This window comes from Pan paniscus, chromosome 1, assembly GCF_029289425.2.
Source record: "Pan paniscus chromosome 1, NHGRI_mPanPan1-v2.0_pri, whole genome shotgun sequence".
Lineage (NCBI taxonomy): Eukaryota > Metazoa > Chordata > Mammalia > Primates > Hominidae > Pan > Pan paniscus.
Window position 1 is genome coordinate 134,789,593 of NC_073249.2, and position 23,844 is coordinate 134,813,436.

The window sequence follows — 23,844 nt, forward strand, 5'->3', positions numbered from 1 at the left end:
AATCTAGAATAAATGGATAAATTCCTCGACACATACACTCTCCCAAGACTAAACCAGGAAGAAGTTGAATCTCTGAATAGACCAATAACAGGAGCTGAAATTGTGACAATAATCCATAGCTTACCAACCAAAAAGAGTCCAGGACCAGATGGATTCACAGCCGAATTCTACCAGAGGTACAAGGAGGAGATGGTACCATTCCTTCTGGAACTATTCCAATCAATAGAAAAAGAGGGAATCCTCCCTAACTCATTTTATGAGGCCAGCATCATCCTGATACCAAAGCCTGGCAGAGACACAACAAAAAAAGAGAATTTTAGACCAATATCCTTGATGAACATTGATGCAAAAATCCTCAATAAAATACTGGCAAACCAAATCCAGCAGCACATCAAAAAGCTTATCCACCATGATCAAGTGGGCTTCATCTCTGGGATGCAAGGCTGGTTCAATATACGCAAATCAATAAATGTAATCCAGCATATAAACAGAACCAAAGACAAAAACCACATGATTATCTCAAAAGATGCAGAAAAGGCCTTTGACAAAATTCAACAACCCTTCATGCTAAAAACTCTCAATAAATTAGGTATTGATGGGACATATCTCAAAATAATAACAGCTATCTATGACAAACCCACAGCCAATATCATACTCAGTGGGCAAAAACTGGAAGCATTCCCTTTGAAAACTGGCACAAGACAGGGATGCCCTCTCTCACCACTCCTATTCAACATAGTGTTGGAAGTTCTGGCCAGGGCAATTAGGCAGGAGAAGCAAATAAAGGGTATTCAATTAGGAAAAGAGGAAGTCAAATTGTCCCTGTTTGCAGATGACATAATTGTATATCTAGAAAACCCCATCGTCTCAGCCCAAAATCTCCTTAAGCTGATAAGCAACTTCAGCAAAGTCTCAGGATACAAAATCAATGTACAAAAATCACAGGCATTCTTACACACCAATAACAGACAAACAGAGAGCCAAATCATGAGCGAACTCCCATTCACAATTGCTACAAAGAGAATAAAATACCTAGGAATCCACCTTACAAGGGATGTGAAGGACCTCTTCAAGGAGAACTACAAACCACTGCTCAATGAAATAAAAGAGGATACAAACAAATGGAAGAACATTCCATGCTCATGGGTAGGAAGAATCAATATCGGGAAAATGGCCATACTGCCCAAGGTAATTTATAGATTCAATGCCATCCCCATCAAGCTACCAATGACTTTCTTCACAGAATTGGAAAAAACTACTTTAAAGTTCATATGGAACCAAAAAAGAGCCCTCATTGCCAAGTCAATCCTAAGCCAAAAGAACAAAGCTGGAGGCATCACACTACCTGACTTCAAACTATATTACAAGGCTACAGTAACCAAAACAGCATGGTACTGGTACCAAAACAGAGATATAGATCAACGGAACAGAACAGAGCCCTCAGAAATAACGCTGCATATCTACAACTATCTGATCTTTGACAAACCTGAGAAAAACAAGCAATGGGGAAAGAATTCCCTATTTAATAAATGGTGCTGGGAAAACTGGCTAGCCATATGTAGAAAGCTGAAACTGGACCCCTTCCTTATACCTTATACAAAAATCAATTCAAGATGGATTAAAGACTTAAACGTTAGACCTAAAACCATAAAAACCCTAGAAGAAAACCTAGGCAATACCATTCAGGACATAGGCATGGGCAAGGACTTCACGTCTAAAATACCAAAAGCAATGGCAACAAAAGCCAAAATTGACAAATGGGATCTAATTAAACTAAAGAGCTTCTGCACAGTAAAAGAAACTACCATCAGAGTGAACAGGCAACCCACAAAATGGGAGAAAATTTTCGCAACCTACTCATCTGACAAAGGGCTAATATCCAGAATCTACAATGAACTCAAACAAATTTACAAGAAAAAAACAAACAACCCCATCAAAAAGTGGGCAAAGGACATGAACAGACACTTCTCAAAAGAAGACATTTATGCAGCCAAAAAACACATGAAAAAATGCTCACCATCACTGGCCATCAGAGAAATGCAAATCAAAACCACAATGAGATATCATCTCACACCAGTTAGAATGGCAATCATTAAAAAGACAGGAAACAACAGGTGCTGGAGAGGATGTGGAGAAATAGGAACACTTTTACACTGTTGGTGGGACTGTAAACTAGTTCAACCATTGTGGAAGTCAGTGTGGTGATTCCTCAGGGATCTAGAACTAGAAATACCATTTGACCCAGCCATCCCATTACTGGGTATATACCCAAAGGACTATAAATCATGCTGCTATAAAGACACATGTACACGTATGTTTACTGCGGCACTATTCACAATAGCAAAGACTTGCAACCAACCCAAATGTCCAACAAGGATAAACTGGATTAAGAAAATGTGGCACATATACACCATGGAATACTATGCAGCCACAAAAAATGATGAGTTCATGTCCTTTGTAGGGACATGGATGAAGGTGGAAACCATCATTCTCAGCAAACTATCACAAGGACAAAAAACCAAACACCGCATGTTCTCACTCATAGGTGGAAATTGAACAATGAGAACACATGGACACAGGAAGGGGAACATCACACTCTGGGGACTGTTGTGGGGTGGGGGGAGGGGGGACAGATAGCATTGGGAGATATACCTAATGCTAGATGACGAGTTAGTGGGTGCAGCACACCAGCATGTCACATATATACATATGTAACTAACCTGCACACTGTGCACATGTACCCTAAAACTTAAAGTATAATAATAAAAAATATATATATAATTTATGAAAATGGACTCACAACAAAGTATAAAACAAAATACAGCAAAAAGCATAAAACCACACGTTACTATGGAACAATCATTTCTTGCCCCTTCACTCCAGACATCAGCTGGTGTCCATAAGATAAATATCAGGGCAATGGAGAAGTCTTGTGAGCTGAGGAGTTTAAAACGGTTGTGAGCTGACCACCTGCTCTCAGGCATTCAACTTTCCATCTCTCCCTCTCCAAACCATAAGGAGACAGTCTCATTCCAGTGCTGCCAAGGCTAGGATATCAGTTTCTGGTTCTTTAGCTCTCAGAAAGCCTTAACTAATATATATTTGCATATCTTTACTGTTTCCGGAATTCCTTAACATCTCCATTAGAGTGCTTACAGAAGGGAAAAAAAAAAAAACTTTAGAAAATCTCCAACCTTCAAAGAATTAAGGAAGTCGGATGTTGAAAATGAATGGAAAAAGTCTATTAATTTATCTTTAAAATACATTTAGCTTATGCACTTCCTGCTCCCCACAATTAATTGTGGATAATTAAGCTAAGAACCTTTTAAAATACTGTTCTATATGAAAGCTTCTTTTAATTTTTTTAAGTTAAAGATCAGTGGCCCAAATGCCCCTTTACCTTAAGAGATGAGCTAATAATAATGGTGGTTGTCCATTTTATTTTTTCTTTTCCACTTTCAGCCATCTGTCTGTGGATCAACCTAGCTTCTAATGGTGCAACAATCTGAGAAAATTAAGAACACAAAGAATGCAAAGAAATATCTGATGAATGAGTAAATTAAAGATGGAAATAAAACTAGGGTATTGGAGACATTTTAAAGAATATTTGAACATCAAAATTTGACAACAGAAAAAGTATCTGTCTTGTTATACATTTAGCCTATTCAATACTATGCTTCCCATTAACAAGTATCAAAAGCAATGATTCCCATTTCAGCACACTAACTTTAAAGAATGAGGACTTGCATCAAGAACATGCAAGGTCTGAGGTTTTTATCCTACCTGCAAGCTAAAAAGTTAGCCTGCCAGAGTTTCACCTATACAGATAAAAGGCAGACTCAGAGACAAAGGACAGTTTTTCACTCAGAGCAATAGCAGTATAGCCACAGCATCATTATTTTCTTACACTAGTTCCTCAAGCCCAATTCCCACAGGGTGATGGGACAAAGGCCAGGTGACATCTGCACACACAGTGGGTTGTATTATAGGAAAGAAACCCAGAGCTTAGGAAACCTGAATCTTTTGTAAGCAAACCTGTCTTCTACTATGGAGGGAAATACTATATATCTCACATAGGGAATATGTGAGGTAGGACCTGAATATTTGCATTTTTTTTTTAAAGAGGGTCTCACTCTTTTACCCACAGGCTGGAGTACAGGGGTGCGATCCTAGCCTCAAACTCCTAGGCTCAAGCAATCCTCCTGCCTCAGCTTCCCAAGTAGCTAGGACTACAGGTATGCACCACCATGCCTGGCTAATTTTTTTTTTTGAGACGGAATCTTGCTCTGTTGCCCAGGCTGGAGTGCAGTGGTGCAATCTCGGCTCAGTGCAAGCTCCGCTTCCCAGGTTCATGCCATTCTCCTGCCTCAGCCTCCCAAGTAGCTGGAAACACAGGCGCCCTCCCACCACACCCAGCTAATCTTTTTTTGTATTTTTAGTAGAGACGGGGTTTCACCGTGTTAGCCAGGATGGTCTCAATCTCCTGACCTTGTGATCCACCCGCCTCGGCCTCCCAAAGTGCTGGGATTACAGGCATGAGCCATCGCGCCTGGCCAATTTTTTTTTTTTTAACTTATTGTGGAGATCGGGGGTAGGTCTCCCTATGTTGGCCAAACCAGTCTTGAACTCTGGCTTCAAGCGACCCTCCCACCTCAACCTCCTAAAGTGTTAGGATTACAAGCGTGAGCCACTGCACCTGGCCAATATCTGCAGTTCTAAGAGGTACACAGGTGATGCTGATGATACTGGTCTGGGGACCACACTTTAAGAACCACTGCACTAAGAGAAGGGAGAATATTCTGCAGAACAACAACAACAATGCACCATACAGTGGCAACCAGGTATACAGTAAAATAAAATTGCATGTAAGTTCAGCATGCTAAAGTTTATAGTATACGTATGAGAAGAAAGAAAATTACCATAAACTTAGTAGCATGAAATGGAATCTCACTGAGCTCTAAATTTGCTACTTTTCTAATTTCATTGAGACTGAAAACCCTAAAGTCATATCTCCACTTATGTCTTTTGCCCATTTTCCTATTAGTTTTTTCTTTTTCTTATATATTTGTAGGATTTCTTTATATATTATAGATATCAGTCCTTTGTTGGCTATGTATTTTCTACCTGTTTGTGACTTGTCTTCTGTGCCACCCCCCCTTCTTTAGGGTAATTCTTGATACACACAAATTATTATTTCCAATGTAGTCAAATTTATCAATCTTTTCATTTATGGTTAGTAGGTTTTGTTTCTTATTTAAGAAATCTTCCTGGGCAGCCATCTTGTTCTTGCTGCACACTGGAGTTGGAAGACCTTCTCTGCTTCAGATTAACCAACAGCACAAATCAAGAAAAGTTAGCCAAACTTCCGGATCAGGTCCAGAATGGGGGCAAGGGTACAGCTCACAGAAAGAAGATGGTACAAAGAACAGCTACAGCTGATGACATAAAGCTGGAGAAGAGCTACAAGCTGCCCGACAGCCAGGTCATCACCATCAGCAACGAACGGTTCCGGTGTCCGGAGGTGCTGTTCCAGCCTTCCTTCCTGGGCATGGAATCCTGTGGCACCCACAAGACCACCTTCAACTGCATCATGAAGTGTGATGTGGACATCTCCAAAGACCTGTACGCCAACACAGTGCTGTCCAGCGGCACCACCATGTACCCAGACATCACCAACAGGATGCAGAAGGCAATCACTGCCCTGGCACCTAGCACCATGAAGATCAAGATCCTTGCACCCCGAGAGCGAAAGTACTCGGTGTGGATCGGCGGCTCCATCCTGGCCTCAATGTCCACCTTCCAGCAGATGTGCACTAGCAAGCAGGAGTATGACAAGTTGGAGTCCTCCACTGTTCACCACAAATGCTTCTAAATAGACTGTGAGCAGATGCATAGCTTTTGCTGCATGGGTTAATTCAGAAGTAAAAATTTGTCCCTGGCAAATGCATACATCTCATGCTAGCCTCACAAATCTGGAATAAGCCTTCGAAAAGAAATTGTCCTTGAAGCTAGTATCTGATATCAGCACTGGATCATAGAACTTGTTGCTGATTTTGACCTTGTATTCAAGTTAACTGTTCCCCTTGGTATTTGTTTAATACCCTGTACATATCTTTGATTTCAACCCTTAGTACATGTGGCTTGGTCACTTCGTGGCTGAGGTAAGAACATGCTTGCGGAAGACAAGTCTGTGGCTTGGTGAGTCTGCGTGGCCAGCAGTCTCCGATCTGTGCAGGGTATTAATGTGTCAGGGCTGAGTGTTCTGGGATTTCTCTAGAGGCTGGTAAGGGCTCCTGAACCAGTTGTTTCTGTCCTTTCAATCAGACAATCTGGAGAGTCACAGCTGTATCTAGAAAAACTCTCCGCCAGCAGCAAAAGTAAATCCCCTATGGAGGAAGATATTATCCAGAGCCTTAGGTTACAAATTAGTGTTATAATTTTGCAATCATAACATCCAGCACACAATAAAAAAATACCCAGGCATACAAAGAGTTAAGAACAGACTGAAAACCAAGAGGAAAAAGCTGACTGTAATGAAGAGACCAAGGGGAGACTGAAATACTGGCATTGTCATATCCAGACTATAAATGATTAATCTGTTCAAAGCAGTATATGACAATTGGAACATTTTGGCAGAAAATTTGAAACTGTAAAAGTAAATAAAATGGAAATTCTGGAAATGAAAAAATATCAAAATTGGAAACAATTCAATGGACAGGTTAAAGAGCAGGTTAAACACAAGTGTGGAATATAGGTCAGAGGAAAATATCCAGACTGAGGTAGGTTAAGCAAAAGGATAAAGAACACAGAGAAAAGCATAATACACATACAAGGCATTATTAGGCTTGTGAAATGGTCTAACAGAGAGATATCTGAAGTCTGAGAAAGAGAAAAGAGAACGGAGCAGGACCAATACATAAAAATAGAATGGCCAAGTCAATTTTCCAAAATTGACTAAAGACATCAAGTTGTAGGTTCAAGAGCAATAATAAATCTGAACAGATTAAACTAAGCAACAGATTAACAAAGTAAAACCAAAAAAAAAAAAAAATCTTCAAAGGAGCTAGTGAAAAAAGGTGTATTATTTTTAAAGGGAAACAATAAACTGAAAACTGACTTCTCAATAGAAACATGGTAGCTAGGAGGCAACTGAATAATAGCTTTTAAGTAGTGAAAGGAAATAATTGCCAACATAGGATATCATAGCTGAGATTAATATGTTTTTAAAATGAGGGAGAAATAAAGAAAAATTTTATGACAAAAATAAAACCAGAGACTTCATCATCAGTAGACCCACACTTAAAGGAGATACCAGGAGAAGTTCTTTATTTTTATTTTTTTTGAGATGGAGTCTCGCTCTGTCACCCAGGCTGGAGTGCAGTGGCGTGATCTCGGCTCACTGCAACCTCCACCTCCCGGGTTCACGCCATTCTCCTGCCTCAGCCTCCTGAGTAGCTGGGACTACAGGCGCCACCACGCCTGGCTAATTTTTTTGTATTTTTAGTAGAGACAGGGTTTCACCATGTTGGCCAGGATGGTCTTAAACTCCTGACTTCGTGATCCGCCCGCCTCGGCCTCCCAAAGTGCTGGAATTACAGGCTTGAGCCACCACACCCGGCCAAATACCAGGAGAAGTTCTTTAGGCACAAGCCAAATGATCCCACATGGAAGCACAAAGATGCCAGAATAAATGAAGACTAATGGAAAGGAGAAATGTAAATATGTGGGTAACTCTAAATCAAGAATGACTACAAATAAGAACAATAATATATAAGGAAGTTTAAAATAGATGTTCAATTAAAATATACAACAATAGCAAAAAAAGGAGAAATGATGGTAACTGTACCTAAGGTGCTTTAGGTCCTTGAAGTGGTAGAAGTACTCACTTATAGTGGAATTTGATAAGTCAATCATGCATTTTGTAATTTCTGAGTTAATCAGCAAATTATGGTTTAAAAAACTCAACAAAGTAATAGAGAAAAACAGATTTAAAGCAAACAAACAAACAAAAACACTTCATAAGTCCAAAAGCAGGCTAGAGAGAGAAAAAAGAACATATAACTTGAGGGACAAATAGAAAACGAATAGTGACATGGCATACTAAACCCAAATACATCAGTATCTACATATAAGACTAAATTCTACAACTGAAAGAAAAGACTGCCCCAAATGACAAGGGAAAAACCATATGCTGCTTACAATAAAAACACTTTAACTACTAAGATATAAAAAGGGTGAAAGTAAAAGGATGGGAAAACATATACCACACAACCATTAACCAAAAGAAAGTTGCTACCGTATGTTAACTTGCATCCATGTTAAGAATGAAGAGAACCATAAGTGGTAAATAGATGCATAAATGTAAGACTAAATAAATACGTATTTTCCTCAGTTCTCTTAATTTCTCTAAAAGATGAATATATAAAGCAGTAATTATATTATTGGGTCAAGTGTGTGTGTGTGTGTGTGTGTGTGCATGCGTGCATGTATGCATGTGAGTATATCGGGAGGAAATGGAGCTATATTGGTGCAAAGTTTCTCTATTTTTCCAGAATTAAATTAGCGTTAATCTGAAATAATTAAGATGCATATTATAGTATCCAGAGAAAGTACTAAGAAAATAACAAAAAAAATTTAGAAGTCAAAGGAATCAAAGTGGTATACTACAAAATATTCATATAACACGAAAGAGGTAGTAAAGAAGGAACAGAGGAACAAAAAAGACATGAGACATTTAGAAACTAAATAGCAAAATGGCAGACTTAATAGTGGTGACGGTTGTACCTCACAGTGGATGTACTAAAAATCACTGACTTGTACATTTTAAAATGTATTTAGGGGACCGACTCATATTCAGAGAAGGACTGTGTGGTAGATAGAGCTCCCTCTCCCCTCTCCCCTCTCCCCTCTCCCCTCTCCCCCCCCCCTCCCCCGTCTCCCCTCTCCCCTCTCCCCTCTCCCCTCTCCCCTCTTTCCACGGTCTCCCTCTGATGCCGAGCCGAAGCTGGACGGTACTGCTGCCATCTCAGCTCACTGCAACCTCCCTGCCCGATTCTCCTGCCTCAGCCTGCCGAGTGCCTGCGATTGCAGGCGTGCGCCGCCACGCCTGACTGGTTTTCGAATTTTTTTGGTGGAGACGGGGTTTCGATGTGTCAGCTGGGCTGGTCTCCAGCTCCTAACCGCGAGTGATCCGCCAGCCTCGGCCTCCCGAGGTGCCGGGATTGCAGATGGAGTCTCGTTAACTCAGTGCTCAATGGCGCCCAGGCTGGAGTGCAGTGGCGTGATCTCGGCTCGCTACAACCACCTCCCAGCCGCCTGCCTTGGCCTCCCTAAGTGCCGAGATTGCAGCCTCTGCCTGGCAGCCACCCCGTCTGGGAAGTGAGGAGCGTCTCCGCCTGACTGCCCATCGTCTGGGATGTGAGGAGCCCCTCTGCCTGGCTGCCCAGTCTGGAAAGTGAGGAGCGTCTCTGCCCGGCCGCCATCCCATCTAGGAAGTGAGGAGCGCCTCTTCCCGGCCGCCATCACATCTGGGAAGTGAGGAGCGTCTCTGCCCGGCCGCCCATCGTCTGAGATGTGGGGAGCACCTCTGCCCTGCCGCCCCGTCCGGGATGTGAGGAGTGTCTCTGCCCGGCCGCCCTGTCTGAGAAGTGAGGAGACCCTCTGCCTGGCAACCGCCCCGTCTGAGAAGTGAGGAGCCCCTCCGCCCGGCAGCCACCCCGTCTGAGAAGTGAGGAGCGTCCTCCCTCCTCATCTGGGAGGGAGGTGGGGGGGTCAGCCCCCCGCCTGGCCAGCCGCCCCGTCCGGGAGGTGAGGGGCACCTCTGCCCGGCTGCCCCTACCGGGAAGTGAGGAGCCCCTCTGCCCGGCCAGCCGCCTCGTCCGGGAGGGAGGTGGGGGGGTCAGCCCCCCGCCTGGCCAGCCGCCCCGTCCGGGAGGCGAGGGGTGCCTCTGCCCGGCCGCCCCTACTGGGAAGTGAGGAGCCCCTCTGCCCGGCCAGCCGCCCCGTCCGGGAGGGAGGTGGGGGGGTCAGCCCCCCTCCCGGCCAGCCGCCCCATCCGGGAGGGAGGTGGGGGGGTCAGCCCCCCGCCCGGCCAGCCGCCCCGTCCGGGAGGGAGGTGGGGGGATCAGCCCCCTGCCTGGCCAGCCGCCCTGTCCAGTAGGTGGGGGGGGCGCCTCTGCCCGGCCGCCCCTACTGGGAAGTGAGGAGCCCCTCTGCCCGGCCAGCCGCTCTGTCTGGGAGGGAGGTGGGGGGGTCAGCCCCCAGCCCGGCCAGCCGCCCCATCCGGGAGGGAGGTGGGGGGGTTAGCCCCCCGCCTGGCCAGCCGCCCCATCCGGGAGGTGAGGGGCGCCTCTGCCCGGCCGCCCCTTCTGGGAAGTGAGGAGCCCCTCTGCCTGGCCAGCCGCCCCGTCCGGGAGGGAGGTGGGGGGGTCAGCCCCCCGCCCGGCCAGCCGCCCCGTCCGGGAGGGAGGTGGGGGGGTCAGCCCCCCGCCCGGCCAGCCGCCCCGTCCGGGAGGGAGGTGGGGGGTCAGCCCCCCGCCCGGCCAGCCGCCCCGTCCGGGAGGGAGGTGGGGGGGTCAGCCCCCCGCCCGGCCAGCCGCCCCGTCCGGGAGGGAGGTGGGGGGGTCAGCCCCCCGCCCGGCCAGCCGCCCCGTCCGGGAGGGAGGTGGGGGGGTCAGCCCCCCGCCCGGCCAGCCGCCCCGTCCGGGAGGGAGGTGGGGGGGTCAGCCCCCCGCCCGGCCAGCCGCCCCGTCCGGGAGGGAGGTGGGGGGGTCAGCCCCCCGCCCGGCCAGCCGCCCCGTCCGGGAGGGAGGTGGGGGGTCAGCCCCCCGCCCGGCCAGCCGCCCCGTCCGGGAGGGAGGTGGGGGGTCAGCCCCCCGCCCGGCCAGCCGCCCCGTCCGGGAGGGAGGTGGGGGGGTCAGCCCCCCGCCCGGCCAGCCGCCCCGTCCGGGAGGGAGGTGGGGGGGTCAGCCCCCCGCCCGGCCAGCCGCCCCGTCCGGGAGGGAGGTGGGGGGATCAGCCCCCCGCCCGGCCAGCCGCCCTGTCCGGGAGGTGAGGGGCGCCTCTGCCCGGCCGCCCCTACAGGGAAGTGAGGAGCCCCTCTGCCCGGCCAGCCGCCGCCTCCGGGAGGGAGGTGGGGGGGTCAGCCCCCCGCCGGGCCAGCCGCCCCGTCGGGGAAGTGAGGGGCACCTCTGCCCGGCCGCCCCTACTGGGAAGTGAGGAGCCCCTCTGCCCGGCCAGCCGCCCTGTCCGGGAGGGAGGTGGGGGGTCAGCCCCCCGCCCGGCCAGCCGCCCCGTCCGGGAGGGAGGTGGGGGGGGTCAGCCCCCCGCCCGGCCAGCCGCCCCGTCCGGGAGGTGAGGAGCGCTTCTGCCCGGCCGCCCCTACTGGGAAGTGAGGAGCTCCTCTGCCCGGCCACCACCCCATCTGGGAGGTGTACTCAACAGCTCATTGAGAACGGGCCATGAAGACAATGGCGGTTTTGTGGAATAGAAAGGGGGGAAAGGTGGGGAAAAGATTGAGAAATCGGATGGTTGCTGTGTCTGTGTAGAAAGAGGTAGACATGGGAGACTTTTCATTTTGTTCTGTACTAAGAAAAATTCTTCTGCCTTGGGATCCTGTTGATCTGTGACCTTACCCCCAACCCTGTGCTCTCTGAAACATGTGCTGTATCCACTCAGGGTTGAATGGATTAAGGGCGGTGCAAGATGTGCTTTGTTAAACAGATGCTTGAAGGCAGCATGTTCGTTAAGAGTCATCACCACTCCTTAATCTCAAGTACCCAGGGACACAAACACTGCGGAAGGCCGCAGGGTCCTCTGCCTAGGAAAACCAGAGAACTTTGTTCACTTGTTTATCTGCTGACCTTCCCTCCACTATTGTCCTGTGACCCTGCCAAATCCCCCTCTGCGAGAAACACCCAAGAATGATCAATAAAAAAGAAAAAATAAATAAAATAAAAAAAAATAAAAAAAAATAAAATGTATTTAATGTCACATGACTTATATCTCAATTTAAAAATTTTTTAAATAGCAGTCAGCAAAACTGAGTAATTAAATTAAAATGTGAATGGATAAGATTTTACAGTCAAACCAAAATCCAACTATATGTTGTCTTTAGATTCAAGGATACAAATAGGTTGAAAGTAAAAGAATGGAAAAAGATATATCATGCAAACAGTAACCGTAAGAGAGCTGGAGTGGCTATACTGATAAAAAAACAAAATAGACTTTAAGATAAATATCAACTGAGACAAAGAGGGATGTATTATAATGATAAAAAGGTCAATATATCAGGAATATATAACAATGTATATCCTGATACATACATTACTTATATATTATATATTCATCTAACAGAGCTCCAAAATACATGAAACAAAAGTCATACAAACCACAATAGAATTAAATTAAAAATCAATATAAATAAAAAATTTGAGGGAAAGCCACGAATACTTGGAAATCAAACACATACTTCTAAGTAACCCATAGATCAAAGAATAAATCATAATGGATGTTAGGCAATATTTTGAAATGAGTGAAAACAAACATAAAACATAAAAATTTATGAAATGTAACTAAAGGAGTACTTAGAGGGAAACACATAGCTTTAAAAGACTAAATTAGGCCGAGTGCAGTGGCTCACGCCTGTAATCCCAACACTTTGGGGAGCCAAGGCCAGTGTCCTGCTGGAGCCCAGGAGTTTGTACCCAACTTGGGCAACAGGGCAAAACCCCATCTCTACAAAAAAGTACAAAAATTAGCTGGGTATGGTGGCACACAACTCTAGTCCCAGCTACTTGGGAGGCTGAGGAGGGAGGATCACCTGAGCCTGGGAAGGTTGAGATGACTGCTCCACTGCACACTAGCTAGACTGGGTGACAGAGTGAGACCCTGTCTCAAGAAAAAAAAAAAAAAAAAAAAAAGAGGCTAAACCGGAAAAGAAGAATGATGTCAAATTAATACCTTATTCCATCTTATCTTAAAAGAGGAACAAGCCGGGCATGGTGGCTCATGCCTGTAATCCCAGAGCTTTGGGAGGCCGAGGTGGGCAAATCACGAGGTCAAGAGATGGAGACCATCCTAGCCAACATGGTGAAACCCCGTCTCCACTAAAACTACAAAAATCAGCTGGGCGTGGTGGCACGCGCCTGTAGTCCCACCTACTCCGGAGGCTGAGGCAGGAGAATCGCTTGAACCCAGGAGGCAGAGGTTGCAGTGAGCCGAGATCGCCAGCCTGGTGACAGAGCAAGACTCCGTCTCAAACGAAAAAAAAGAAGAACAAATTAAACCCAAAGCAATGGGAAAAAAAGTAATAAAGATTAAAGCAGAAATCAATGGAATAAAAATAGAATAAAGAAAACAGTTCTTTGAAAAGATCAACAACATTGATAAACATTGAGCTAGACTGTCTTTACGATAAACGGTGTTGGAACAATTCAATATCAGTATGTTTTAGAAAATGAACTCGGATCCATTCCATACACCATATCCAAAATTTAACTCAGAATGAATCATAGGCCTACATGTAAAACATAAAACTGTAAGTCTCCTAGAGGAAAATAGGACATAATAATTGTGACCCTCAGTTAGGTAAATAATTTTTAGTATGACACCAAAAACACAATCCATAAAAGAAAACAAATTGATAAATTGGACTTAATCTAAGTTAAAAACTTCTCTCTGGCCGAGCATGGTGGCTCATGCCTGTAATCCCAGCACCTTGGGAGGCTGAGGCGAGCAGATCATGAGGTCAGGAGATCAAGACCATCCTGGCTAACAGTGACACCCTGTCTCCACTAAAAATACAAAAAATTAGCCGGGTGTGGTGGTGGGCGCCTGTAGTCCCAGCTACTCGGGAGGCTGAGGCAGGAGAATGGTGTGAACCTGGGAGGAGGAGCTTGCAGTGAGCCGAGTTCACGCCACTGCACTCCAGCCTGGGCGACAGAGTAAGACTCCATCTCAAAATAAATAAATAAATAAATAAATAAATAAATAAAATAAAACAACAACAACAACAAAACTGCACCAGTAACACCTACATTTGTAAAAATGTTTTAAAAGACACTCTTAAGGGGAATAAAAAGACAAGCTAGAGACTGGAAGAAAATATTTGCAAAGCAAATATCTGGTAAATGACTTGTACCCCGAATATATTTTTAAAGACCCTTAAGGCTTGGGCTCGGCATGGTGGCTCAGGCCTGTAATCCCAGCACTTTGGGAGGCTGAGGCATGTGGATCACTTGAGGCTAGGAGTTTGAGACCATCCTGGCCAACATGGTGAAAACCCATCTCTACTAAAAATACAAAAATTAGCCGGGCGTGGTGGTGCGTACCTGTAGTCACAGCTACTCAGAAGGCTGAAGCAGGAGAATCGCTTGAGCCCAGAAGGCAGAGGTTGCAGTGAGCTGAGATCATGCCATTGCACTCCAGCCTGGGCAACAGAGCAAGACTTTCTCAAAAAACAAAACAAAACAAAAACAAAAACAAAAAGACACTCAAGGCTCAATAGTAAAAAACCAAACAACCCAATTAAAGATTTAAGCAGGTTATTCACCAAAGAAGATATATAAGTGGCAAATAAGGACATAAAAAGATAGTCAACATTATTATCAGGGAAATGCAAATTAAAGCTACAAGATACCACTACATACCTATTATAATGGCTAAAATTTAACAAACTAACAGTATCAAGTGTTGGTGAGGATGTGAGGAACTAGAACTCTCATACACTACTAATTGGAAAGTATATGGTACAAGCACTTGGAAAATAGTTTGACATTTTCTTAAAAAGTTAATCATATACTTACCATGATATCCAGCCATTTTACTCCTAGGTAATTTACCAAAGAAAATAGAAAGCATACATCTATACAAGGATTTATACATGAATGATTTATTTGTAGTAACCAAAGACTAGAAACAACCCAAATGCCCCCCAACAGGTGAATGGACATTGTAATATATTCATACAATGGCATATTACTCAGCAACAAAAAGGAATGAACTATTGATACACATAACCCGAGTCACTCTAAAAAATTATGAAGGAAAGATGCCAACCCCCACCCCCAAAAGCATAGCACATATTGTATAGTTTATTTTATATAAGAAATACAAACGATAGGCCGGGCGCCGTGGCTCACACCTGTAATCCCAGCACTTTGGGAGGCCGAGGTGGGCGGATCACAAGGTCAGGAGATTGAGACCATCCTGGCTAACATGGTGAAACCCCATTTCTACTAAAAATACAAAAAATTAGCCGGGCGTGGTGGCGGGCGCCTGTAGTCCCAGCTACTCGGGAGGCTGAGGCAGGAGAATGGCATGAACCCAGGAGGCAGAGCTTGCAGTGATCCAAGATCGCACCACTGCACTCCAGCCTGGGCGACAGAGCAAGACTCCGTCTCAAAAAAAAAAAGAAAAAAGAAAAAAGAAATACAGACTATAGTGACAAAAAACAAAAAACAAAAAAAAAAAACGAAGAAGGGATAATGGGAAAAAAAGTGGGATTACAGAAGGGAAGGGGGAAACCTTTGGGATGGGTATATTCACTATATTGATTGTAGTAATTGTTTCACAGGTGTATAAATGTGTCAAAACATCACAGCATACATATGTTATACATGCATATGTTATATATGTTATATATACATGCATGTTATATACATTATATATACACATGCATGTTGTATATGTTATATATACATGCATATGTTATACTGCATATAAATTATACAATATAGACACACACGCACACAAATGCCTGTATTTATTTTTTGAGATGGAATCTCACTCTGTCACTATGGCTGGAGTGCAGTGGCATGATCTTGGCTCACTGCAGCCTCCGCCACCCAGGTTCAAGTGGTTCTCGTACCTCAGCCTCCCAAGTAGCTGGGACCACAGGTGTGCGCCACCACGCCTGGCTGATTTTTTTTGTATTTTTAGTTAAGATGGGGTTTCACCACGTTGGCCAGGATGGTCACTCCTGACCTCAGGTGATCTGCCCACCTTAGACTCCCAAAGTGCTGGGATTACAGGTGTGAGTCACCACACCCAGCCATCTTACAGGTTTTTAAATAGCTCCAAAAATATTCAATAATGATAAGTGTGTCACTTTAAAATTAGCAAATTCTGTTGTGTCAGAAGAGAAGTACAGGAGTCCAACACCAGGGCTACTTAAAATATTTCCTATGGTGAGATTCTGGTATCTGCAGCAAATCTGGCTACTCCAATGCCAATTGCTTACTATTGCTGCTATGGAAACTAAAATTAATGCCAGGCAGTTGAAATCAAGCAAAGAAAGCAAAACTAATCCCTTGTTATGCATAGTGAAAAATAACCTCTTTGAAACACTTTGATATTCACTGAAAAAGGTCCCAGAAGTTACCACATCCCAATTATTTTCCAAAAGGAAAAATATCTTCAACTTTTAGATAAAATAATCTGCACTGCTTATAAAGCTAGAAAAATACCACCTTTGCTCTTACAGCATGTTGTTTCAGTGGTAAGATTTCTTTTTAAATTTCAACTTTTATTTTAGATTCAGGGGGTATATGTGCAGGTTTGTTTCATGGGTATATTGTGTGATGTTGAGGTTTGTGGTACAAATGATCCTGTCACCCAGGTAGTGAGCACAGTACCCAAAAGGTAGTTTTTCAGCCCTTATCCTCCTTCCTCCCTCTCCCCTCTAGTAGTCCCCATTGTCTATTGTTTGTATCTTTATGTCCATATGTACTCAATGGTTAGCTCCCACTTATAAGTGAGAGCATGTGGCATTTGGTTTTCTGTTCATGCACTAATTCATTTAGGATAATGGCCTCAGCTGCATCCGTGTTGCTGTAAAGGACATGATTTCTTTCTTTTCATGGCTGCATAGTATCCCATGATGTATATGTTCATTTTCTTTATCCAAGTCATGATTTAATTTAATTCCTGCTTTTTCCATGAATTAAAAATATCCTTTGTCTCTGAGGCATCTTATATATTCTGCAAGCATCTATAAAACAGTAACAGGCTAGCTTATTAGCTTGCAAGTAGGATAAGACTTTTCACAGTTCTTGGCAGGCATTATCTACTAAAGTTGAAGATACTCGTAACCTGTAACTCTGCAACTCTACTCCTAAATGTATGCTCAACAGAAATGCATGTGATCTGTACTAAGAGACTTATACAAGAATGCTCATAACAGCATTTTTTAAAACTTCATTCTTCATGCTTAATCCTACCTCTCAAGGCTAGAATGGTCCATAGTTAGAATTGGCGGTCACAGTATGAACTCATTGTTAATATAGATACAGAAGAACACATACAGAAATATTTTATAGATACAGTCATGCATTGCATATTAACTGTTCAGTCAACAATGGACTTCATATACGACTGGTGGTGCCACAAGATGATAATACTGTATTTTTACTTTTTTTACATTTAGATATGTTTAGATACACAGGTTGCCTACAGTATTCAGTACATTAACATACTATACATATTTGTAGCCCAGGAGCAATAGGCTATACCATATAGCCTAGATGTCTAGTAGGCTACACCATCTAAGTTTGTGTAATTACACTCTATGATGTTCTCACAATGACAAAATCACCTAATGATGCATTTCTCAGAACACATCTCCATCATTAAGCAATGCATGACTGTATGTGTATATACCCAGATTAGTACACACACATCTATTTATTTACTCTGTTAGCTGAAAGGGCCTGAAACAAACGACACCCTAGCACCTGGGTGCTAGCAACAAGTACACCTAGCACCCAGATTTTGGTTTCTAAATAGCATTCTCCAAAAAAGGAACCAGGGCTCCTTGGAGAAATGGCCGATTCTAGGACTGGGACAGGAAACATACAAGATGAGTCCAGAGTAGTGCCAAAAAGAAAGTACTTAAAAACAAAAACAAACAAAAAAAACCCCACACAGATGGCATTGATGGGGCATGTCATAAGAGCACAGGAACCAACTGAAAGAGCTCCCAATGGCTAAAGCTGGAACAATTTGAGCAAAATAAAATAGCATTATAATCCAAAGTATAAAGTGAATATCCATGAGTCTATACTGATATAAAGGTTTGAACAAACCAATAAATGGAGAAGAGACAAATCTGTGCAGAATAATTCCAAAAAATTTATGTATATATACTCCAACCTTAAGAACAGGAGCATGGAGCTGGGCACAGTGGCACACACCTATAATTCAAGCTACTCGGGAGACTGAAGCAGGAGGACTGCTTAAGGCCAAGAGTTTGAGGCTGCAGTGCATTATGTTTGCACCTGTAAATAACAACTGTACTCCAGCCTGGGCAACATAGCAAGACCCTGTCTCTAAAAATATTAAACAGTGGGGGTGGGGAATATAACTCCCCATTCCTTAGGTGTGGCTGCACACCCAGGAGGTGGAGGTTGCAGTGACCTGAGATCCCACCCCTGCACTCCAGCGTGGGTGATAGAGCGAGACTCTGTCTTAAAAAAAAAAAAAAAAAGAAAGAAAGAGAAAGTCACTTTCAGTGATGGTAAGTTAGTATCTCCCAAGGTGATTTCATTCTACTTTTCAACAACTTTAATAATTAGAAAGTTCTTCCTGCTGAGTTGAAACCAGCTGCTCTCTAATTTCCTCATTTATTGCATGAATGAATGAATGAGAAGTTAACTAGCTCCATGAGAGCAGGGACACATTCTGATTCTGTTTTACCTTACTCAGCACCTGGCACTCAGTAGACACTCAAAAGATTTGTGAATGAGTAAATGGTGAGTTGGTTGGGGGAAGGGCTTCAACTTCTATAACCCCCCCCTACACATACTTACTAATACACCCACATAGCTATTAACACATATATGCAAAGGTTACAAGAACTTTTTGGAGTAGTTACTGGTATGTATGTGGATATGTATGTTTGTGCCTATCAGTTAGTAATCCATAAATATTCATTTAAATCTAGTAATATGTAAATATTCATTTAAATCTTCACACCCTTATACATAGGTTTTAAAAACAATTTAACTAAAGCTAAGAGAAGTAAAGTAATCACGTGCACAATAAGTGAGAAAGGAGTTGGGGTCAGTCGTGTCCCAAGTCCCTGTTAAAGGTGAGGAATGAATCAGAAACCTGGGGCTAGGGCAGTGCCTTCTCAGCATTTCTGGGGAAAAGCTCCTCGACCAGCAGCCAAGCAAGGACTGTGTGGCTTTGGGCAAATCACGTCACCTCTGGTTAGGCTGCATCCTCACCTGAAAACAAAAAGCTTCTAAACGGAAGCTGAACGCTGAGCGTGCAGGGACAGAGGGGAGGGGCAGGCGCGGGAGACGGGACCGGGGGACCAGAAGGTGGAGGAGGGACAGTCACTAATGGGCACCTGGGGGACGACAGAATCTGGACAACAAACTCCCGTGACACGAGTTTAACCTATGTAACACACCTGCACACGGACTCCTGAACCTAAAATAAAAGTTAAATTAAAAATAAAAACAAAAAGCTTGGGCCCAGTGGCCTCTTAAACCTTTGCCAGTTCCAAGGCCCTGGTATTCTGGGCTTTTGTTGCTACTGTTTTGTTTTTTCCAAGCTCTGGAGTGTTTGCAAATTTAAGTTTAACACTGCCCCATCATCTCCAGCAAGTCACTTTCCCTGCTCAGTCTCCTCACGGGTCCAGTGAGGCGCCGGCCTACAAGGTCTCTTCCATTCTTTACTTTTCGGAGTGACCAACAAAGCCTAAAGCAAATAAAATTTACACTCGCAGGTGGGTGACGGACTTCTGACAGGGAAAACCCCGAGGGAGCCCTTTCCACACCGATTCTCAAGGGGAAAATAGGGTGGGCAGGATCTCCTCCCCTCACCCGCCAAAGCCCTGAGGTAAAGCTCTGAGCTCGGCAAGTCAGAGAGCACTACGCCGGCGAAGAACGAAGAAAGAAAAACGCGAAGAGACAGGTCTGCCGAGGCCTCATCCCCAGCGCTGCAAACCCACCTGCTCACCAGGTCCTCAGAGACCGCTCAGGGTTTCCTAAACTTCCAGAACGTTCCGTGAGCAGTGAGAGGCACCGCCGGTAGGGCAGAGCGCCCAGGGTGCCTGGGGCAGGGTTCTGCAGTCGCTGGGCTTCTGCGCAACCGCAGACCCCGCAAACCTTTTCCGCACTTCTGGCTCCCTAGAGCGAGGTTTGCAGGAAGCCGGAAGTGGTTAAGAAGATACAAGATTTGTAGGCCTGGCGCGGTGGCTCATGCCACTAATCCCAGCACTTTGGGAGGCCGAGGTGGGCGGATCACGAGGTCAGAAGTTCGAGACCAGCGTACCAACATGGTGAAACCCCGTCTCTACTAAAAATGCAAAAATTAGCTGGGCATGGAGGCGCGCACCTGTAATCCCAGCTACTCGAGAGGCTGGGGCAGGAGAATCGCTTGAACCCAGGAGGCGGAGGTTGCAGTGAGCGAGATCGCACCACTGCACTCCAGCCTGGGTGACAGGGCAAGACTCCGTCTCAAAAAACAAAAAAACAAAAAAACAAGATTTTTGCGTGTTAGACTCAGTTGTCCGGAATTGATTTTCACAGTTTTCTAAAATTCAGGCTCAATTCTTAGATTTCTGTCATTTGCAACATAAAATCAAAGTGGCCTTCAGTTTATCCAAATTATGAAAAAGGTAGATTTTCATGAGCAGCTGTCAAAAGGACATACAGGGGCCTGTGTGTTTGCTTTTTAGGACCCCATTATGTTCAGACCTAATTGAAGCTCAGCAATTTATTAAGTGTCATAATCATAAAAATGTAAAAAGACAAAGACCACTACTTGCCTTGAGCCTAATGGTTAGGATACAAAACTATGTGCCTTACTTTGTAAAACAGGTATTCCTGTAGAAAGAAAGGTGCTCCAGGAAAAATCCTTTGGAGCACACTTGTGATGTGCTGTTAGTTTTTCCCTGTGATAACCATTTTGTATGTTTGGCATTTTGTATAACTGATATTAAAATTAGGTGCACTCTTGCTGCCTCATTTGGGCAGTTTGTTAAGCCACCACACCTGGCCTCTATTGTTTATAAATTACCTGGTCTAAGGTATTTTGTTATCGTGGCCATAATGGACTAAGACAATTCCTCCTCTCTTCAAATCTCCAGAACTTATTCCTCATCTTTACTTTCGGCTGAAGTGAAATAGTTACTGCTAATATTTCATAAAGATTTATGATTTTAATAGTATTTAGTATTTAATATTAAATACTATTTAAATGAGATAAATAAAAGCATCCAGAAGTGAAGTTCCACAGATGTCCACCTACCAATCTACCAACATCTATATGCACAGATTCTGCTTTCTTTCCAACTATAGTAGGTGAACTGTGTATAATCCTATGTAAGGCCAGCCCTCAAATGGACAACAGAGCCCATCTCTTCTTGCTTACCCAAGAATATAGCTCCACCGGCCAGTCGCGGTGGCTCACGCCTGTAATCCCAGCCCTTTGGGAGGCTGAGGCAGGCGAATCACAAGGTCAGGAGATCAAGATCAGCCTGGCCAATATGGCAAAACCTCATCTCTACTAAAAATACAAAAAATTAGCCAGGTGTGGTGGTGCACACCTGTAGTCCCAGCTACTTGGGAGGCTGAGGCAGGAGAATTGCTTGAACCTGGGAGGCAGAGGTTGCAGTGAGCCAAGATCACACCACTGCACTCCAGCCTGAACAACAGAGCAAAACTGTCTCAAAAAAAAAAAAATATATATATATATATATATATATATATATATCCACCAATTTCCTGACTCTTAGAATCTTCAATTTTCTCCTCTCCACTGAATAGTCTCAATAGCAAATAAATATGCCATTATTTCTCTCATCTTAAAATCTCTTAATCTCCTCTCCCACACCAGCTAACAATCCATTTCTCTGCTCTCTTTACAGAAAAACTCAAAAGGATTGTCTATAATTTCTGTTGCTAATGCCCTTTTTTCCCATTCTTTATCAAATTTATTCCAATCAGACTTTTTCATTTCCACCATACCACAGAAATTGCTCATGTCAAAGTCATTGGTAAATCCAGCAAACAGCTGTCAATACTAATTTTACTTGGTCAATCAGCAGTACTTGTTACAGTTGATCATTCCCTCCTCCTGGAAAAACTTTCTTTCCTTGGCTTCCCCATATCATGCTCTCATGGTTTCCCTCCAGCCTCACTGGCCATTTATCAGCATCCTTATTGGTTCTTCCTCAAAACCCAACCTTTTAATCTTGCTTGGAGTGCTGCAAGCTCAGTCCTTGGACCTCTTTTCTTCTCTGGGTATATTTGTTACTTTGGTGTCCTCCTTAACTCATAGTGTTAGATATCATCCATGTGCTGACAAATTCCAAATATCTATCTACAGCCCTGGCCTTTCCCCTGAACTCCAAACTGGTATAACCAATTGCTGTTTAATATTTCCAGTAATAGACATCTCAAATTTCACATGTCCAAAACTGAACTTCTGATTTCCCCTCCCAATGCTGCACCATCTATAGTCTTCCTTATCTCAGTTAAAGATTACACATATTTTATTTAAATACTTTGACTGTCTTACATACCCTTTTCAGCCATCAGGAAGTCTTGTTGCCTGTACTTTCAAAATATATCCAGAGTCTGACCACCTTTCTGGTTTGAGCCACCATCAGCTTTCACCTGGATTATTGCAATAGACTCCTAACAGGTTTCCGTTTTCACCTTGCCCCTAAAGTCTTTTTTCAACATAGCAACCAGGGTAATCCTTTGAAACAGAAGTCAGATTGTGTCTTTCCTTTGCTTAAAACCATATAATTGCTCTCAAAAAAAAATAATAAAAAAACAGGCCAGGCACAGTGGCTCAACGCTTATAATGCCAGCACTTTGGGAGCCCGAGGCGGGTGGATCACCTGAGGTCAGGAGTTCAAGACCAGTCTGACCAACATGGAGAAACCCTGTCTCTACTAAAAATACAAAATTAGCCAGGCATGGTGGTGGATGCTTGTAATCCCAGCTACTCAGGAGGCTGAGGCAGGAGAATTGCTTGAACCAAGGAGGTGGAGGTCGCGGTGAGCCGAGATTGCACCATTGCACTCCAGCCTAGGCAACAAGAGTGAAACTACGTCTCAAAACAAAACAAACAAACAAACAAACAAACACCATCTAATGGCTCTCAAACCTCTCAGAATTAAAGCTAAAATCCTTATGATAGCCAACATGGTCCAATTCCCCTGTATTGGTCCATTCTCACACTTCTATGAAGCAATACCTGAGACAGGGGAACTTATAAAGGAAAAAGGTTTAATTGACTCACAGTTCCACATGGCTTGGGAGGACTTAGGAAACTTACAATCATGGCAGAAGGCAAAAGAAAAGCAGGCACCTCCCCCACAGGGCAGCAGGAAGGAGTGAGTGCCGAGTGAAGGGCAAAACCCCTTATAAAACCATCAGATCTCGTGAGAACTCACTCACCATCATGAGAACAGCATGGCAGAAACCACCCCCATGATTCAACGATCTCCACCTGTTCTGCTCTTGACACGTGGGAATTATGGGAATTACAATTCAAGATGAGATTTGGGTGGGGGACACAGCCAAACCATATCATCCCATTACCCATCTGGCCTCATCTGCTACTATCTCTCCCACTTGCATCCTCTGTTCCAGGCCCATTGGCCCCCTCCTTGCTTCTTTTACCTGTCAGGCATGCACCTGCCTCAGGGATTTTGCACCAGCTTTTATGTCTGGCATGCTCTCTCTCCCCAATGTCTTCATAACTATCTGTCCTCCTTCAAATCTTAGCTCAACTATCATCTTTCAAAATAAAGCCCACCTTGACTTTCTCATTTAAAATTGGAACCACTCCTAATGCCAGGCACAGTGGCTCATGCCTGTA

The 23,844-nt window shown here is 44.3% G+C and overlaps 2 protein-coding genes across 3 annotated transcripts in view; one reads left to right on the forward strand and one right to left on the reverse strand.

The window, feature by feature from the left end:
* C1H1orf146 (chromosome 1 C1orf146 homolog) overlaps window positions 1-23,844 on the reverse strand; it is a 54,340-nt gene that overhangs the window by 11,376 nt on the left and 19,120 nt on the right. The window contains exons 1-2 of one of the 2 annotated variants that reach the window (XM_003808422.7): window positions 19,958-20,802; window positions 3,401-3,505 (exon numbers count right to left, since the gene is read on the reverse strand). In XM_003808422.7, coding sequence (XP_003808470.1) covers window positions 3,401-3,466 — 66 coding nt within the window. In that variant the 5' untranslated portion in view covers window positions 3,467-3,505; window positions 19,958-20,802. Of the gene's footprint in view, window positions 1-3,400; window positions 3,506-19,957; window positions 20,803-23,844 lie in introns of those variants that run through there. The other variant, XM_055116097.2, reaches the window with a different exon arrangement.
* On the forward strand, window positions 5,181-7,774 carry LOC134731004 (actin, alpha skeletal muscle-like). Its single transcript, XM_063606889.1, has one exon. The coding sequence runs from the start codon at window positions 5,414-5,416 to the stop codon at window positions 5,870-5,872; it is 459 nt and encodes a 152-aa protein (XP_063462959.1). The 5' UTR covers window positions 5,181-5,413; the 3' UTR covers window positions 5,873-7,774.